The 18,308-nt window shown below is 35.5% G+C and overlaps 1 protein-coding gene across 1 annotated transcript in view; it reads right to left on the bottom strand.

Moving 5' to 3' along the window:
• MED13L (mediator complex subunit 13L) overlaps window positions 1-18,308 on the bottom strand; it is a 295,260-nt gene that overhangs the window by 254,142 nt on the left and 22,810 nt on the right. Inside the window, 1 exon segment of the mRNA XM_044921070.1 lies at window positions 4,956-5,193. Coding sequence (XP_044777005.1) covers window positions 4,956-5,193 — 238 coding nt within the window.

Below are 18,308 nucleotides of genomic sequence, written 5' to 3'. Positions count from 1 at the left end.
TTAAAAAAAAAATTGGCAAAGACTATTAATAAAAAGTTCAATATGTAATCACGGGTATTTTTTAACTTAAATAAATCTGTACCTTAAACTACATATAATGTTTAAGTTCATAGCTTATTATTACTAGAATTTAGAATAAAATAATTTATTTTAGTATTATTGCCTTTCTGCTCATATTCATCTTGTATATTATCTCCCTAATCATGTCTGAACCTTTCCTGATCAGAAACCTGTAACAGTCCCTCAAAATCTATCAAATTCGGTGCAAATTCCTCATCCTTACTTCAATGCACTCATTATGGCCCACCTTCCCAGTCTTTCAGTCTCTCCTGACTATTTCACTAATAGCCTAAGCTCCAGACAAACCTGCTCTTCACACCATTTGTTCACTGCCAGCAGGCCCTTTGTACAGGCTACTTCCTCTAACAAGGACAAGTTCCATCCCAACCTAGGTAGCTCCTACTTATCCAATAAGATGCACCTCAAGTCTCTGGGCTTCCCATCATCTCCCTATCCTGTGTTTCCCAAGACTGAATCTGATGTTTCTCCAAGATCCCAGAACTTAATCATTTACAGCTTACTTCATCGTAGCATAATTATGGATTTATTTAGCTAACTCCCCAATAAGACTGTGAGCTCCTTAAGTATAAGGACTCATTTTACGTATCCTGAACTGATCACAGCTCTTGCCTAACGTTAGAAGTTTAACAAACAGACCAGAAACCAAGTAGGTTATCAACCCTTGGCACTAGGGCTCACAGTGTTCCTACTGTAAGTTTATAAAAGAGTTGTGCATTTATAAAACCAAATGGGAAAGCAGTCAATCTAGTACATTTCTCTTACACAGACTTTTCAGAATTTCTCTGCACTGTACGTATTTGTGTGCTTGTCTTATATCCTTTTTAGACTCTAAACATTTCAAGGGTAGAGATTACATCAAAACACTGTATCTGGACCCACAGATAAAGGTACTCATGGATGGACACAAGGAAGAACATACACATATTTGTGTTCAGCCAGCGCCCTGCTTCAACACCATATGTGGAGAGGCCAGTAAAGTTACAAACCTACCTTACAGAGATCTAACAGAGTCACATTTTAAAGTTCTGATCTCTTCATAATGCTATCTAAGTTTATTATGAAACTATGTATAGCAGAAGTCTAGACAATTTTCATATGTACAGGGAGGGGTATATTTGCTGCTCTGACATTTTATTATTCTCTTACTCTACCTAAATTTTAAAACTCAAACTCAAAAATCTGATCACTCCAACCCAAAAGTACACTTTAAAAGTTAGTTGTGTTTTTTTTAAGATTTTTATTTATTTGACAGAGAGAGAGAGCAAGCATAAGCAGGGGGAGCGGCAGAGGGAGAGGGAGAAGCAGGCTCCCCACCGAGCAGGGAGCCCGAAGCAGGCCTCGATCCCAGGACCCTGGGATCATAACCTGAGCCAAAGGTAGACACTCAACCAACTGAGCTACCCAGGTGCCCCTAAAAGTTAGTATTTGAGGAACATTAGCAAGCACTGAATGCTCTACAGAACAATCATTTAAAAATCATCAAGATGTTTTAATTTTGATGAATGGGTTGCCAATGTAGTAGCAACAGTAATAGTTACAATTAGATGAACTCTGTGCTGTTCTAAGAACTTCTAACTGTTGTTATCCTTATAACCCAATTTACAGTGAGGAAAGTGAGGCAAGGATAAGTTACTTGATCAAGGATACACAGCTAGCAAGCAACTGAGCAGGGATTCAAACCCATCCCATGCTTTGAACTACTATGACAGGCAAGATAAATAGCAATTCTCCAGACACAGGCCCAAAAGTGTTTATCCAAGTAACAGGGACTTTTTAGTGTTCCCTCCGACAATTTCATAGATACTTCAAGCAATTAAACAAAAGATATATAATATTTTAAAACTAAACTGTGTGTCTATCCTGCAGGATTATTCTCTATGAAGCTACTTTACACATTAAATCAAAGACGGTTGCTTTGGTATTGTATTGCACAGTGAGGTTTCTTAGCAGTATCCTATTTTGGGTACATCGTAAAGACAAAGGGAACTACCAAACAACGTAATTAAAAAGCATTTTAAGAAACAGTAAAATGTCCCTACAAAAAGAAAATGCGGAGTGCCTGAGTGGCTCAGTCATTAGGCGTCTGCCTTTGGCTTGGGTCATGATCCCGGTGTCCTGGGATGGAGCTCCATGTCAGGCTCCCTTCTTGGTGGGGAGTCTGCTTCTCCCTCTCCCACTCCCCCTGCTTGTGTTCCCTCTCAGCTGTCTGTCTGTCTCTCTCTCTCTGTGTCAAATAAATAAATAAATATATCTTTTAAAAAAAGAAAAAGAAAATGTTACAGTAATGGTACCATCATGCTTAATGTTTACAGGGCTCTGTTAAAATTTATTTTACCTAAAATGAAATGACTCTTACATATTTTAAAGATCAAAACAGATTCCAAAATATCCTCACTTTGTATGACCACCAATTAAAATATCTCCTTTGTATCTTTTTCTCATGATCGCTCTACCTGTCATATTCTCCCTCACCTGAAACAGAGTTGTCCTTATGCCACTCATTTTTCTAATTAAGTTCAAATACTTTCTAATATTAGGTTGAACCATATAAAATTACCCTTTCCAACCACTTTTACCTATGGGATGGACACTTCACAGGCTTTAATCCAGTAACTTTCCCCAAAAGGACATATCAAGAAAGAATAAATGTACTTAACAAAGTTATGAGTGTTCCATCACTGGATTACTTTCCTGGTGGCACACAAGAGAATAAACAGCTTACACTATTTTCAGACTCAATAGGAAAGAAAATAAAAATAAAAAATAATCATTCTCATGAGAAAACACTCACAATATACTGTCAGGTTAAAAAACTGAGTTACAAAAAAGTACAATACCAATTCCATTTATACATAAAAATACCAAATATTAAAACTGTTTAGACTTCAGGATTTTTGTTCTCTTCATTTGACAGTTCTGTTTTCCTAATTTTCTAATTAAAATGTAGTATTTCTGTGATTTGTAAAAAACAGTTTAAAAAAAGTCAATCTTTCCCTATTCTTTACCAAAAAGATACTTAATACATCAATGAAATATATGTGCAATCTAAAGCAACTATAAAAATTTTAAATAGCCTACATCTTTTTGTTAACTTGGTAACAAAGTCCATGAGAAATAACACAGTAACTTAATTCTAAGAACACTGATTATGTGCTTTGTTGGTATGGACAAATAACTTTATAGATGAGGTAAATAAGCCTAATTAACAGTTGGGTTTGGTTTTGGTTTCATCAATATTACAAAGTGATAATTTGTGCTGCTAACAAATAAAGACCAGACGAAAAAGTTAAGACATAAGGTATGAATATGGAGTAGAGAAATGGAAGGAGATTAAGAATCAGAAATAATCATGAGAAATACAGGATGAACAAACAAAAATGCTATAGTCCTCTACTACATGTGTAAAAAATTTTAGAACAAAAATATATGTTTTGATACTTAAATGGACAAATATAAATGTTATCTTCTAGGGGTATCTTATTTTAAAAATCCTGATAAATGGAATCCAGATGTGGTTAAACTAATTCTACCTGAGTTCCCTGCTAACTACATGAAATAAGCTTTGGTATGTATATAAGTTCTGAGATTCTGCTGATTAACCAGCTAAGTAAGGAATCTTACCCAGATAGGGTTCTTATATTTATAAACCAAATATTCTACAAGCTATGGGAAGAAAGGTTTGTGTTGAATAGACAAATGGACCATAAGATAAACAGCTCAATTAGTCCACTGCAGTTTACTGCCCTCTGGCTGTTGTGGCAAGGGATATCACAGATTTAAAAAAAAAAAAAATGGCTGCAAAGAAAAGTTAGAAAGGTATCAAGCAAAAGTAGGCAGGAAATCCTTTAGGCAAAATCAGACACCTTAGAATAGGCCCTCAAATATAGTTAGTTTTACTCCTTCCTTTAAAAAAAAATACTAAATATATCAAATAACAAAACATTTCAAATGCTATCTGAACTTTTTCAACCACAAACTAACAAAATATAGAGTAGTTTGGACATAATAAAAGTTGGCTCTAGGAGACTTAGGTCAAAAAGAGTTAACACACTACCCTAAGTAAGGATTGTAATTAATCTTGATTTAGAAAAATTCTTTAGCATAGTAGATGGAAACATTTAGGTAAAGAAGTAAAAAATTTTGAGCAAAGAATATTAATAAAATTTCCTCTGGTTATAAATCTTCAGTAAATACAAAAAGTAACTTAGAATAATGGAACTCTTACATTAATTCAAAGTTTCCAGATATCAGATGTAATCTGAAGTTAAAAATTAGGTAACACTGGACCAAGTATTTCCTGGCATCACCTAATTATATAAAAAGCAGAAACAAAACAAAGGAAAACTTGCCATTATCAAAATTAGACCAGATTCTTTATATTAATCTTTCTTCAAAATACTATCCAATGTCATCTCATAATTTTGTCCAATAAGGCTTGTACTTTCTCTTATAACTTTATAATACTCCACCAGAGTTCAGCTGGTAATGAACCACAACAGCCACAATCCAAGAAAAAACAATTCTGTTCATTTCACTGACTTGCTAATTACTCACAATTCACTATTGTTTTAGAACAGTGGATCTTGCCTCCTTTCCACCCCCCAAAACACCTAGGAGACACAATATTTCCTTTAGTAACAGTGGTTCACAGCTTCTGGTTCCTAGCATGACTGGGAAAGAACAAGAGATTTGTGGGGGGGGGAATGGGAGTGGAAAGAAGAGGGGTAAGAGTGAAGACGTTCCTTTTAAGAGACAGACCCATTTAAACACTTGGATTTTTCTCAGCAAGTCTCCATAAATTATTTTTGAAATTTACTACTGTTAAAAAATTATATATGATGCTAACAGTTTTTAAGAAAAAACAAAAAGCTTACCCTGCAGTTCATGATGTATTACACCCACTAGGTTGGGTTCGTCTCCCCACCAGAATATCCATAACTCTTTGCAATCTGGTTTGACATCCCGACGCCATACACACAGCAAGTTGGCTTGCAGACAACGGATGAAACTTAACAGGATTGGATCATCTTGGGCTGGGGCTGAAATTATGGGTCCACAGTCCCCGTGCCCTCCAAAATTGTACCTACGCCATTTGATTCCCGTGAGTTCAGCCTAGAAAAAAACAAGAAAATTACAATGGTTTTGATATTTCTTCTTAGTCACAGAACACTAAAAACAAGCTTCTGTATGGACAAGCAAATTTGCTAAAATAACTATTTACATTACTTCACGTAAGATTTCTCTCACTGAATAATTTTGTCAATCCTCCTTGATTTTTAAAGGGAGAAAAAATTCATTTCTTCCTATCAAGATTTCTACATAGCTCTTTGTATTATACCAAATTACAACAAACAGATGACATTATTTCCAGTTGAACCAATTTTACCAAAAACTTACTATAAAGTCCTTACATATAAAACTATTTTCTTATTCCGTATTTGATTCATAAGTTATTTTTTTTTAAGATTTTATTTATTTATTTGAGAGAGAGAGAGAACACAAGTAGGGGGAGAGGCAGAGGGAGAAGGAGAAGCATACTCCCCCCACTGGGCTGGGAACCCAACATGGGGCTCAATCCCAGGACCCTGGGATCATGACCTGAGCTGAAGGCAGACGCTTAACCACCTGAGCCACCCAGGTGCCCCATAAATTATATTTTGAAATCAGGTAAGAGTTTAAAAAGTAAGTTTGTAAAAGTGAAGTAATTTCTTTCAAAGGATTTCCTCAATTTATTCCCATGCAGAAGCTACAGTTCGAATCCTCTTTAATCAGGAAAGCAGTGAGCCCGCAAAACCATAGTGCTTCATTACTAACAGCAAAGCAAGCAACTCATGAAACTGACGCAGTTATCAGCAATTTATGCAGGTTCTTTAGCATGTAATAGAGAAAGAAGCTTTGCTTCTAGAACAATTCCCTAATGTAGTTTTGTCTTTCGTTTTCTAAACACATTTTAAAACACCAACACTAAACCAGCTGAAAGCAGAACCTGGATCTTTATTCCATTACCTACATTTTAAAACTTCATAAATCTTAGAGGTCTAAGGAACTAAAATTCAAAGATGTTTCAACACAAACAAAAGTTGAATTCCTTATTTAAGTAGCTATAAACTAAAACTGACAATAAAATGGAGTCATAACATAATTCTGTACAAAAACAGTCCATGTGTCCCTTGCATTAGATCCTTACTCATCTTCCCCTCACCATCCCCACACCAAGTCAATTTCTGTCAATAGTTGTTTTTCAAAAAACAAGTACAACAGGGTAGAAAAATAACCTTATCTTCTGCTAACATAACTGAAACAAATTTAAAGTGCTGAAACAATCAATCACTATAATGAACACATTCAAGAAAAAAAATATCAATTTTCTTCAATCCTAAACAAATGCTTCACTTCTAAAAAAAAAAAATGGTTCCAAAAATAATAATATCCAAACTAAAACTGTCCGGCATTTAGTAACTTATCCCTTCACATTATGAGATATGCAAATCTAATATCTAATGGATATTCTTAGTAAAAGCTGGTATTGGCATCATTTATGCTTTCCCCTTTATGCCACTTTGTTTTCTCAGAGTATGAAAGTACTACGTGAATAATGCATTAAGTTCAAAAATAAATAATATAAATTAAAAGTAATCACACCAGGAATATTTTCCAAAATCACATCAAAAATAATTATCAGTGTCTTAATGTATGTTCTTCCTATTTTTCTGTACATATACAGTTTTTAATTTGGAACCATATTACGTGGTCTTATACCCTGCTTTTTGACTCATTATAAGTATTTTTCGGTATTAATTATTCTTCAAAAACAGTTAATGTTTGCATAATATTTATTGTTTATTGGAGAAAACATAATTTATCCCATAACAACTAGACAATCTGCTTTTTTATTTTATAATAACTGGTAAACACCCTTGAACATTGTTACTTTCCTGGTTATTTTCTTAATAGACATTGCTTGATGCACAATTACCAAAGAATATGAATATGAAGACTCATGGATGAGTGCCACCATATAGCTTTTTTTTTAAGATTTTATTTATTTATTTGACAGATAGAGACACAGTCAAGCAGGAGGAATGGGAGAGGGAGAAGCAGGCTTCCCGCCCAGCAGGGAACCCGATGTGGGGCTCGATCCCAGGACCCTGGGATCATGACCTGAGCCAAAGGCAGACGCTCAATGAGTGAGCCACCTAGGCGCCCCCCACATTGCATATCTTCTTAAATACCTGCCAATTTAACAGGATGGTATTGTTCCTGTACTAATATGCAGTCCTTTCTCTGCTTAGAGGAAACCATTATCACCTATTTCATCATTAGTATAACCTGGGGCCAGCCTTCGGGTTTGAATACCAGCTCTATACTTCACTAGCTCTAAGTAGCAAGTACTTAGCAAGTTACCTAACCTTTGTCTGTCACCTCACCACAATTAAAATAACAGTATTTACAGAGTTGATTAAATGAGTAAGTATGTATATAAAATACTTAGGATGATGCCTGGCATACGGTAAAACATATAAATGATATTGCTATCATCACTAGTAATGATAGTACAATTTCTTTGTTCATATCCTTTTTGCATTTTTCTCTCATACAAGTTCCTTTATTTCTTCAAATGAAAGCAATGTATATGTATGTGTGTGTGTGTTAAACAGAAAGCCTAACTTCAATTTCTAAATAAATGTCAAAGAAGCAAACTAAATGAAAAGACTAAAAAAGGGGGCAGCTGAAATCAGAAAAGTAGAAGACTAACATTCCTTATGATCACCTAAGCTAGTGTTCTGTGCCTATGGATCCGGGGGCTGGAGGGAGGAGAGATAAGATACCAATAAATATAAATCACGATTGTGATTTTTGTGATAACCATATGCAAAGGGTTAGAAAATTAAGATCTATCAGAGATTAAAACATCAGGTGAGTCAGTCCCCAAGAAATCTATGAACAGCAATTTACTCACCAGAATACTTTCACCTGTAACATCCCACATGGTTCAGCAAACAAAATATTTGGCTTTGATTCAGAAGAATGGTTTCCTAATCCTAGCACTTGCACTAACTTCCTATCAGTGTTTCTCTGGTCTCAGTGATAAAGGGAAGCCTGGCCACCTGCTCTATATATTCTTTATGGAGCTGTTCTAGCAAGTGATAGAATACAGATTCAAGTGACATAACAACAAGCCTACAAGCTTAATCACTTCATAACTAATTCAGCTGGAAAAACTGGAAAACGTGCAATTATTTTAAAACAATTTAGTTCCTTTACCTTAAAGCTAAAATTAAATAGCATTATACCAGTCTTCACTGGAAAATCTAACAATGAAACACCATTTAAGCCTAACAGAGATAACTAAGCATAAAGTTAATGTTCAAAGACTTAGCTCTAAACTTGAATTATTGTTTGATAAGAGCAAAGACAACTTAGTGATACCAAAATACTGTCCAAAAAAAAAAATCCCTATCACGGGTGTATATCCATTTAGACTAATACATGTCTTCATATACCATGATCCTGTTTATAGTTAAAAAGCAATTCCACACAAACTTCTATGGACCAATTTCTGACAAAAGTATAGATCTCCAAGACTCAAAATTCTTTATCTAATGATTTCAAAATTGTGAAGCAACCCTTTAAAATATTTCTACATGCAAGTTATCCCAAAATGCAGTCTCTCTCACTGCCAAGACAAACAATTCATAATTATATTTAAATTTAAAATTACATGTTTTTAAAATATAGAATCAAAACAATGAAATTAAAATATGTAAGGAACAAAACCAGCCTGCACGAACCACAACCATCACCACATACTCATCACCTATTAATTTCTAACATTAAACAATATACTAGGATCTTCACACATAATTTCTAATCTTCACAAACAGACAGCTAAAGAAATTAGGACTCAGAAAGGTTAAATAATTCTGCCCTAACTACACAGGCAGCAAATGGCAGATTCCAAATATAACTGGATTTAAAGCATAACTGAATTTAAAGCATAAATTCTTTCCCGCTCTACCATGCTGCTTCATAAGGCTAATTGTAAAAATTAGCCCTAGAGGATTATAAAATAGTACAAAGAAACTGTCATCAACTCAATTTAGCAATAGCAAGAGCTCATGGCCATACTTTCTAATTTAAGAAAGTTCATGAATCTTTCTTTAGTCTTCCTGAGGTATTAAGAAAACTAGTGCAAGAGTGCCCACACACCATCCCATGAATAGAAGAGACTTTTTTTACTTCACTCAGATAATTATATGCTTTCTTTTACATGTTACCACTATAAGACTGTATCTACACAAGCTAATTTTTAGAGATACGTATAACCAGCCAAGAAAATAACAATTCTAATAATAGCAAGAAAGGCTAGAGGGAAATTTTCTCATCAATGGCTGGCATCTGTTACACAGGTAGTCACGGTCCTCAGAAAATTGAACTGGCAGAGATTCCCCTGGAATAGAAGGGGAATAGAAGGCCACTACAGTCAGTTCAGAACGGTTGGAATTAAATAGATTGTAACAGAATCAGGACAAATGCACTTTCTAACAGCAGGAATGTATTTAAAGAAAATTTATATTGATTCTTAATGTGCTATTCTTTAGGCACAATACATAGGAAATGACCTCATAAATTCTCCCAATGGAAGTCATTTATTTGCACTGACCCATCGCAATCAGAACCCACATGACCAACAGTATACACTTGCAATATGGCTCCTGAGAGTTAAAACTATATTCAGTGGTTACCAGAGTAAAAGTAATAGGCCTTGATATGAATGAACTCAGGGTGTAGCATCATGGAAAGAACATTGGCTGGAGATCAAAAGATCTAGGTTTGAGTCCTAGTTTTCAGCTACTTACCTATATGGCATTAGGAAATCTACTCCATCTAAGGGACCGTAGCTTCTGACCTGTAAAGTGATATGGCTGACCTAGATACTGTAAATGAGTTCAAGTCTCCTGGCCCGGGCTAATTACATCCCACTCACAAAGGCAACTTGTAAATGAGACTGAGCCCTTAATTATATGCCTTAGAATGATCAGTAGGAATAGGAGAGCTGCCAGAAGATTTGAATTTTCAAGAAACAGGTAAAAGAAAGACTTCTCAAACTACAGAACAATTACCTTAATATCAATCCTGAACAAGATTCTAGGATGGTGTCTAGAAAAGGCACCTATGATCAACTGGGACTAACATGAGTGCACTAGGAAATTCCAAATCTGCCTCACCTCACAACTTCCAGTGATAGGGTTACTACTCTAGTAGACCAGGGAAATACAGCAAACATATTAAATCATTCCTCAACTTGAGTCACAGAAAGGAAAAAAGGGATAATAGAAAACTTCTGTTAAAACAGAACTAATCAGCTCCAGGTAAAGACACCAGGGTAAACACACACATCTGCTTTTGCTCTCTCTTAAATCCCTCTAAAACATCAGTAAAGAATTTGTTTGTTTTGTTTTGTTTTGTTTTTCCCTTAAATCATAAAATCACAATGGCAGGTAGGAGAAGAGATAAGAACACCAAGATTTTGAAAGCTAAGAAGCAGATGCTCAGAAGATAAACTTTTAATACCTAAAAATCTGAATCCTAGCTATGGAGAAAGGGTAGATAAAGCATAATTCACACAGAATCCCCTCGGCCTCAGGAATTAAAAATACAGGTATCTTTGAAAGGAGGGTTAAAAGGTAGAGAGGAGATAAAATAAGGAAAACTGGCTGAAAGCCTACTTAGAAGGCACTCAGAAGCCAGGCATCCCCCCCCCCCCCCCTTTTTATCCCATCAAACAATTGGAAGGGTATTCTCTGTGGCCAGTAACAACAGAGGTTATCTGGACTGGGGGACACAAGCACACTTGAAGGCAGGGAATCGGACTGAAAACAGTGCATTAGGTGAACATGTACGGAATGGAAGTCAAAAACCACCCTCTCCCATCATCTCCCTCTAAGCACCCAGAAAGCTGGCAACCAGTCTTTCATCCCCCAGAGATAGGCATCTGGAAAAGTCTTCTTTGGGAAATCTGACCAGCTCAAGAGAGAAGACCTCAAAATATTGACATCAGAGGTTCCCCAACTAAAGAGCCCACCCAGATCAGTGAAGTGCACAGTAAACAAATATCACTCACATACTCAACTTCCAAGATGTTTTTCAGTCCAACATTTCTAAACATGAACAGAAAACCAGGAACTACTAAATAGTCAAGGAAAAACATGAAGGAATGATAGAGACAAAAACAAATAGGAACCAAAAAAAAAGTAACTTGGAGGAAACCGACTACACTGGGAAATGAAAAAAAAAATTTTTTTAATCCATCACTAATGTTCTCAAACAGATAAAATAGTGCAACCATTAAAAAAGAACAGTACACTATTTCAGAAAAGAAGAACAAAAAACTAAAAGAGAACTCTTGGAAATTTTTAAATAATGATGCCAGAAATGATAAAACTCAATAGAAGGGCTGGAAGATAAAGTTTAGAAATTTACTTTCTCCCAGAAAGTAAAGCAAATACACAAAAATGAGAAATAGGGAGGGGGGGGGAGATTAAATTAGAGGAGCAGCCCAGGAAGTTCAAAACCAAATAGAAGAGCTTTCAGAAAGAGAAAATACAGTAAATGAAAAAGAGGAAATGACTGATAAAATAATTCATGAAAATTTCCCAGAAAAACAGAATGTGAATTTCTAGATTGAAAGGGCTCTCTGAATACCCAGAACAACAGATTAAAAGAGACTCAAGGAAAGCATATAAACTTTCAACACACTGCAGACAAAGAGAAGGTTCTCAAAGCTTCCATATTGTAAAAAGAGATCACAAAGTATCAGGAATCAGAAAGATTTCTGACTTCACAACAGCAATACCAGAAGAAAAAGGCAATGGTGCAGTAACTCCAAAATTCTAAAGGAAAAGTATTTCCAAACTAGATATCTATGCCAATCTAAAATATCAAGTGTAGAAGTAGAATAGATTTTAAAAGATGCAAGGCCTTAAAAAAACAGAAACAAAAAAACAAAAATTAACACCCTGTCTCAGGAAGCTATTGGAGATGTACCCCATCTCTAAAAAGAGGGAATGAACCATAAAAGCCATGAGATTCAGGAAATAGATCCAACATGGGACAGAGCAAAATCAATTTCTAAAATAATAGGGAATGAGCAGATGGTTACAGGTTGTCAACTGTGTATCAATATACAGGGCAATTAATCCAGATTACAACAGGTCATCTCTTAAGATGATGGAACTAACAGAATACATCTGGAAGTCTTAAAAGGGGACTCAGACAATAAGCAAAAAGAATGGGGAAGAGTTAAGTAAAAATACACAGAAAAGTAAACAGTCAAAAAAAGAAAAAAGGTAATTACTATCTTCAAATTACGCAGAGAAGGAAAAGCAATCAGAGTATACTAGATGGCTCAGCCATGCATTAACATAATCAAATGAATGTTAACACTGAATAATAAGCTAACCAAAAAAACCATATAACTACTTTGGTAAAATGGATGGATGGGAAAAGTATTTGTAGGAGGTAGAATCAATGAGCTAAATCCTCATCTTCAATAGTGAAAGATGCAGAATTTGAAAACCTTAAAAGTAACTACAAGCTGAGTATTTAAAAACATTTAAGTAAGAATCCAGATAATCAACAAAACAGGATGAAAATGTTTGCCTCTGGAAAAGGTAAAATAGTGGCCAGGAGCAGATGGGTATTATTCATATAAACCTTGTAGAACCATTTGATTCTTTAACTATGTAAGAATACAACTCAACCTTTAAAAAAGACAAAAACTAATCAAAATGTAGTAACAAAATTTATTTAATGCATCAAAAATTTACTGATACTGAGAATTCACTTATACCATTTTGTAGACTGAGTCTACCAAATTTCTAAGCTTAAGAATAATTCAGTATCCCACAAGTTGTGCTGCAAAAGTCAAAAGGTTATTTACCATATGTTAAAATATTGTGTTGTCTGTTTCTTTTCTCCATTGTTAGACTATTAAAACTTCAATTAAGGGGCACCTGGGTTACTCAGTTGGTTGAGCATCCGACTCTTGTTTCCGGCACAGGTCATGATCTTAGGTTTGTGAGACTGAGCCCCCACATCGAGCTCCATGCTGGGCATGGAGCCTGCTTAAGATTCTCTCTCTCCCTCTCCCCCCCTTTTTTTTTAAGATTTTATTTATTTATCTGACAGACAGCACAAGCAGGGGCAGGGGCAGAGGGAGAGGGAGAAGCAGGCTCCCCACTGGGCAGGGTGCCTGATGGGGGGCTCGACCCCAGGACCCTGGGATCATGACCTGGGCCGAAGGCAGATGCTTAACACTGAGCCACCCAGGCGCCCCTCCCCTCTCCCTCTCTAAAACAAAACAAAAAACAAAAAACTTCAATTAAGCAGAGATATACTTACAGCTGCATGCTCTCTCCCACCTAGGCCTGCTCAACTCTTCCTACCCATAGCTAAAGAGCTTGCCGGGGATTCATTCCCTCTGCAGAGCGGCCGAGGGCAATAGGACACTGGGCCTCCTATGTGACTCCCACCTAATAATTTCATATTGTGAGAAATACAATATAACTCTCCATACAACTAAGTTGTACACCAAAGATGCTTTCTAACATATGTATATTTTTGCTGATTCATAATAACTTTTTTCCTGAACTGTAATTTCCTTTCCAGCCCTCAGTTTACCAATATTAATTCAAAAACACAAAGATAAAAAATAGGGAGCTGGTTTAGCAGAAATATGAGTGAAAAGGGCCCAAAGGTTTTATCTGACAATAAGTTTAATATAATTAAACAATGTAAAATAGCTACTTAAAAAGTTACTGCCATTTTAAGCTACATTAATAAAAACACAGGATCTATATCCTACACAACAGTTCTTATGTAGCAAGTCACCAGCCAATATTGCTTTCAGCTCCCAGCTCCATACTTTGAGAGAAATCTAGATAAACTGGGACAAATTAACAGATGAACTAGGTTGGAGAGGAAATCTAAACATGTCATATGGCTAGAGGTTGTATGGCCTCATGTTCAATCCTTTCAAACAAATAAACATGGCAGCAAAAAATGAATGAATGAAGGCACAGTTGAATTAAGCTGAATGAATTTAATATGGAGTTAACATTCTGAATAAATCTATAAAGTCTTCAATTTATATGAAAGACTCATATGTGGAAGATGAATTAGATTTGCTCAGCACAGACCAAGTGACAGCAGAGAACTGATGATTAAAACAACAACAGTGAGAGCTTTCTCAAGAAAGAATCCCTGGCTGAGATCCCTGACAAGCATAGATATGAGGTGTTAAGGAGAAGCTGTTAATACTGGATGTGGCTTCAAACATCAAAGGACTGGTTGGACAATATGAATTTATTCAAACCTGAAATTTGAATCTCAAAAATTCTTTCCTTCTGATCATAAGATTTTGTGCTTCTAATATCATTCATATCTCAGTCAACTAGTTCAAGGGGCTCACAAACTATACCCCATGGGTTGGCCAACTGTTTTCATAAATAAAGTTTTATCCGTACACAACTTTGCCATTTACATATTGTCTGTTGTTCCTTCCACGCTACAACTATAGAGCTGAGTAGTTGCAACTGAGACTATGTGACCCACAAGCCTGAAATAACAACTCTCTAATCCTTTAAAAAAAGTCTGCTGACACCCGAACTAGGATAACATACACAGGCAAACATGACATTTAAAATATAAGAGGCACCGGGCGCCTGGGTGGCTCAGTTGGTTAAGCGACTGCCTTCGGCTCAGGTCATGATCCTGGAGTCCTGGGATCGAATCCCGCATTGGGCTCCCTGCTCGGCAGGGAGTCTGCTTCTCCCTTTGACCCTCCTCCCTCTCATGCTCTCTGTCTCTCATTCTCTCTCTCAAATAAATAAATAAAATCTTAAAAAAAAAAAAATCATTAAAAAAAATAAATAAAATAAAATAAAATATAAGAGGCACCATAACGGTCCTGTTACCATAAACAACTAGACAAAAAATATGAAACTATTCAAACATTGAACAAAGGTTGCAGAGCTAGGATCTCTGAGTGAAGGAAAACAAATGAAGTAGGCCCTGCAAAGGCTGAGGCAGCTGGAATTTATGAGAACAGATCACCAGAAAGCTCTACAGAAAAAGAGCTCCAGAGATCTGATAGGGGTTCTTATGAAAATGTTCCTACATACATTAAGCTACACATTGAAAGAACTAAATTCCATGAGGCCAGGCAAAGAATTACTAGAGAGCTATCGCTCTAACAGCTCACACAAAGCTAGAAGACAGTCTAATTCTGAACAGTCAGGGTGAAAACACACTGTTAAACATCGTGGGCATTAAACAGAGGCTACAGAAGCGCCATACCTCAAAAGTAAGAAAGTAGGCCTATGCTAGCATAAAGACTGCTCTAATCCACCCAAATAACTGAGTCTGAAAAATAATGATCGTCACCACAATCATTATCTCATCTACAAGTAACTTAACTGCCAGCCAAAACAAAATTCAGTTCTTCACAGGAAAGAAATAAAATCCAGACTTTCAACAACATAATAATCACAATATCCACCATCCAATAAGAGGATACCAGACATTCAAAGATGTAGCAAAAGGAGATTCATGGTCAGGAGAAAAATCAGTGAAGAGAAACAAACTCAGAAATGAAAGTGATGACGGAACTTAAAAAATCACCTTAAAACAGCTATTATAAGTATGGTCAAGAATTGAAAGTAAAACACAAACTTAATAAAAAATGAAAAATATAAAAGCATAAAAATTTCCTGACACAAAATATGAAATAAAAAATTTACTGAATAGGTTTAACAGTAAATTAAGCACAATCAAAAAAAAAAAAGTTAGCAGACTTGACAACATGCAATATAACTATACAAGCTGAAGAACAAAGAATTTTTTTAAAAAAGGAATAAATCCAAAAGCAAAACACTATCAAGCACTCTAACATGCATGTAATTAGAATCCCAGAATGCAAAGGTAGAAGGGAGGATAAAAAAAGGTTTTTGAAAAATAGCCCAATTGAATCCAAATTTCATGAGAAAAATATACCTCAGACCCAAAGAGTTCTGTGAACCCAAAACAGAACAGAAAAACTAAACTTCTGATCATAAGTGATAAAAAAAAAAAAAAAATCTTAAAAGCTGTCAACACGGAAGACACATTCCATAAGGGAAAACAAAGACAATATTTACAACAGACTTCTCAACAGAAAATATGCAAACCAGGAAACAACAGAACATGCTGAAAGGAGGGGGAAAATGTTCATATCTAGAATTCTAGATGGAGCACAAGTATCCTTCAAAAGTGAAGGTAAAATACAGACTTTTTTGAGGTGAACAGAAACCAATGGAACTCCACTGTAATAAATTTAACTAGAATGAATGCTTTTAAAAAAGTAATTCAGGTACAAGGAAAATACCAGATGGAAATCCGGATCAATAGAGAAGAATAATGAGCACCAGAGATAGTTAATATAGATATAAAACAGTCGTTTTCCCATTTTTTAATTTCTTTAAAACAAATTAACTCTTTACAGCAAAAATAATGCATCACAGATTGTATACAGATATAGAAGAAAAATATATGACAACAGTAGCATCAAAGCCAGAAAGAGAAAATGGAGATATACTGTTCTAAGGTTTTTTACATTACAAATGAAATTTAGTAATACTTGTAGACTGTGATAACTTAAAGGTGTATATTGTAAGTCCTTGACCAGTTGCTAAAAAGTAAAACACAGTTTATTTAAGATGCTGAAAAAAAAATTGAATCATAAAAAAACACTCAAAGAATCCAAAAACAGGCAGGATGGGGCACAGTTAAGCATCTGCCTCTGGCTCAGGTCACAGTCCCAGGGTCCTGGGATCAGCTCCACGTCCGGCTCCCTCCTCAACAAGGAGTCCACTTCTCCCTCTCCCTCCCTACCCCCACCCCCCACCCCCCCACCCCCGGCTTGTGCACACTCTCTCTCTCACTCACTCTCTCAAATAAATAAAATCTTTAAAATTTTTTTAAAAAAACACACAAAAACAGGCAGGAAAAGAGGATAAAAAAGGGAACAAAGAACAGATGGGATAGATAGGGAAAAATGCCAAGATGGTAGACTTAAACACAATCATCAATATAATTATATTAAACACAAATAGTCTAACCATTACAAGTAAAAAAAATCAATTCTCAGAATAAGTAAAATTTTAAAAGGCCCAACTATATATTGCCCATAAGGAATGCACTTTAAATATAAAAACAAGTTATAATACAAATAATAAGAGAGCTAAAATGGCTAGATTAATAACAAAGTGGACTCCAAGAGGACTATAAAGGAATAAAGAGGGAAATTTTGTAATGAGAGAAGTGTCAATTCTTCAAGAAGACGTATATCCCAAATGTGCAGGCATCTAACAACAAAGCTTAAAAATATATGAAGCAAAAGCTGATATATCTAAAAGGAAAAACAGACAAATCCAGAATTATAATTAAAGATTTTAGCAGGCCTCCTCTCAGCAACTGATAGAAAAAGTAGACAGAAAAGCAGTAAGGTATAGAAAACATGAACAACACTATCAACCAACATAACCAAACTGACATTTATAAATATCAATAATAATAATGATAAGAATAATATACTCAACAGAATACACAAGTTTTTCAATTGCACATGAAACATTCACCCAAGAGAAACCACATGCTGAGCCTTAAATTTATACTGATATATATTTTTTTAAGGTTTTATTCATTTATTTGAAAGAGAGAGCATGTGAACAAGAGAGCACAAGCAGAGGGGAGCAACAGAGGAAGAGGGAAAAGCAGACTCCCCACTGAGCAGGGAGCCCGATGTGGGGCTTGATCTCGGGACCCTGAAATCATGACCTGAGCCAAAGGCAACCATTTAACCGACTGAACCACCCAGGTACCCCAATATATTTTTTAAAATTGAAATTTCTGAACAGATTTAAATTACAAAGTCACAAAATATCTAGAACACTCCCTCTTCCCCAAAAATCTGGAAATTAAATAATACCTTTAAACAACACGTAAGACAAAAAGGAAATCACAAGGGAAAAGGAGAAAATGTTTTGAACTGACTGATTATGAAAGCAAAATATACAAAAATGTATGTGGTACAAGTAAAACAGTGCTCAAAGAGAAATCAGTAACTTTCATATCTATAGTAGAAAGAAAGAAAGAAAGAAAGAAAGAAAGAAAGAAAGAAAGAAAGA

This window comes from Neomonachus schauinslandi, chromosome 14 (assembly GCF_002201575.2).
Source record: "Neomonachus schauinslandi chromosome 14, ASM220157v2, whole genome shotgun sequence".
NCBI lineage: Eukaryota > Metazoa > Chordata > Mammalia > Carnivora > Phocidae > Neomonachus > Neomonachus schauinslandi.
Note: the sequence above shows the minus strand (reverse complement) of the source record. Positions and strands in the feature narration are given on the sequence as shown.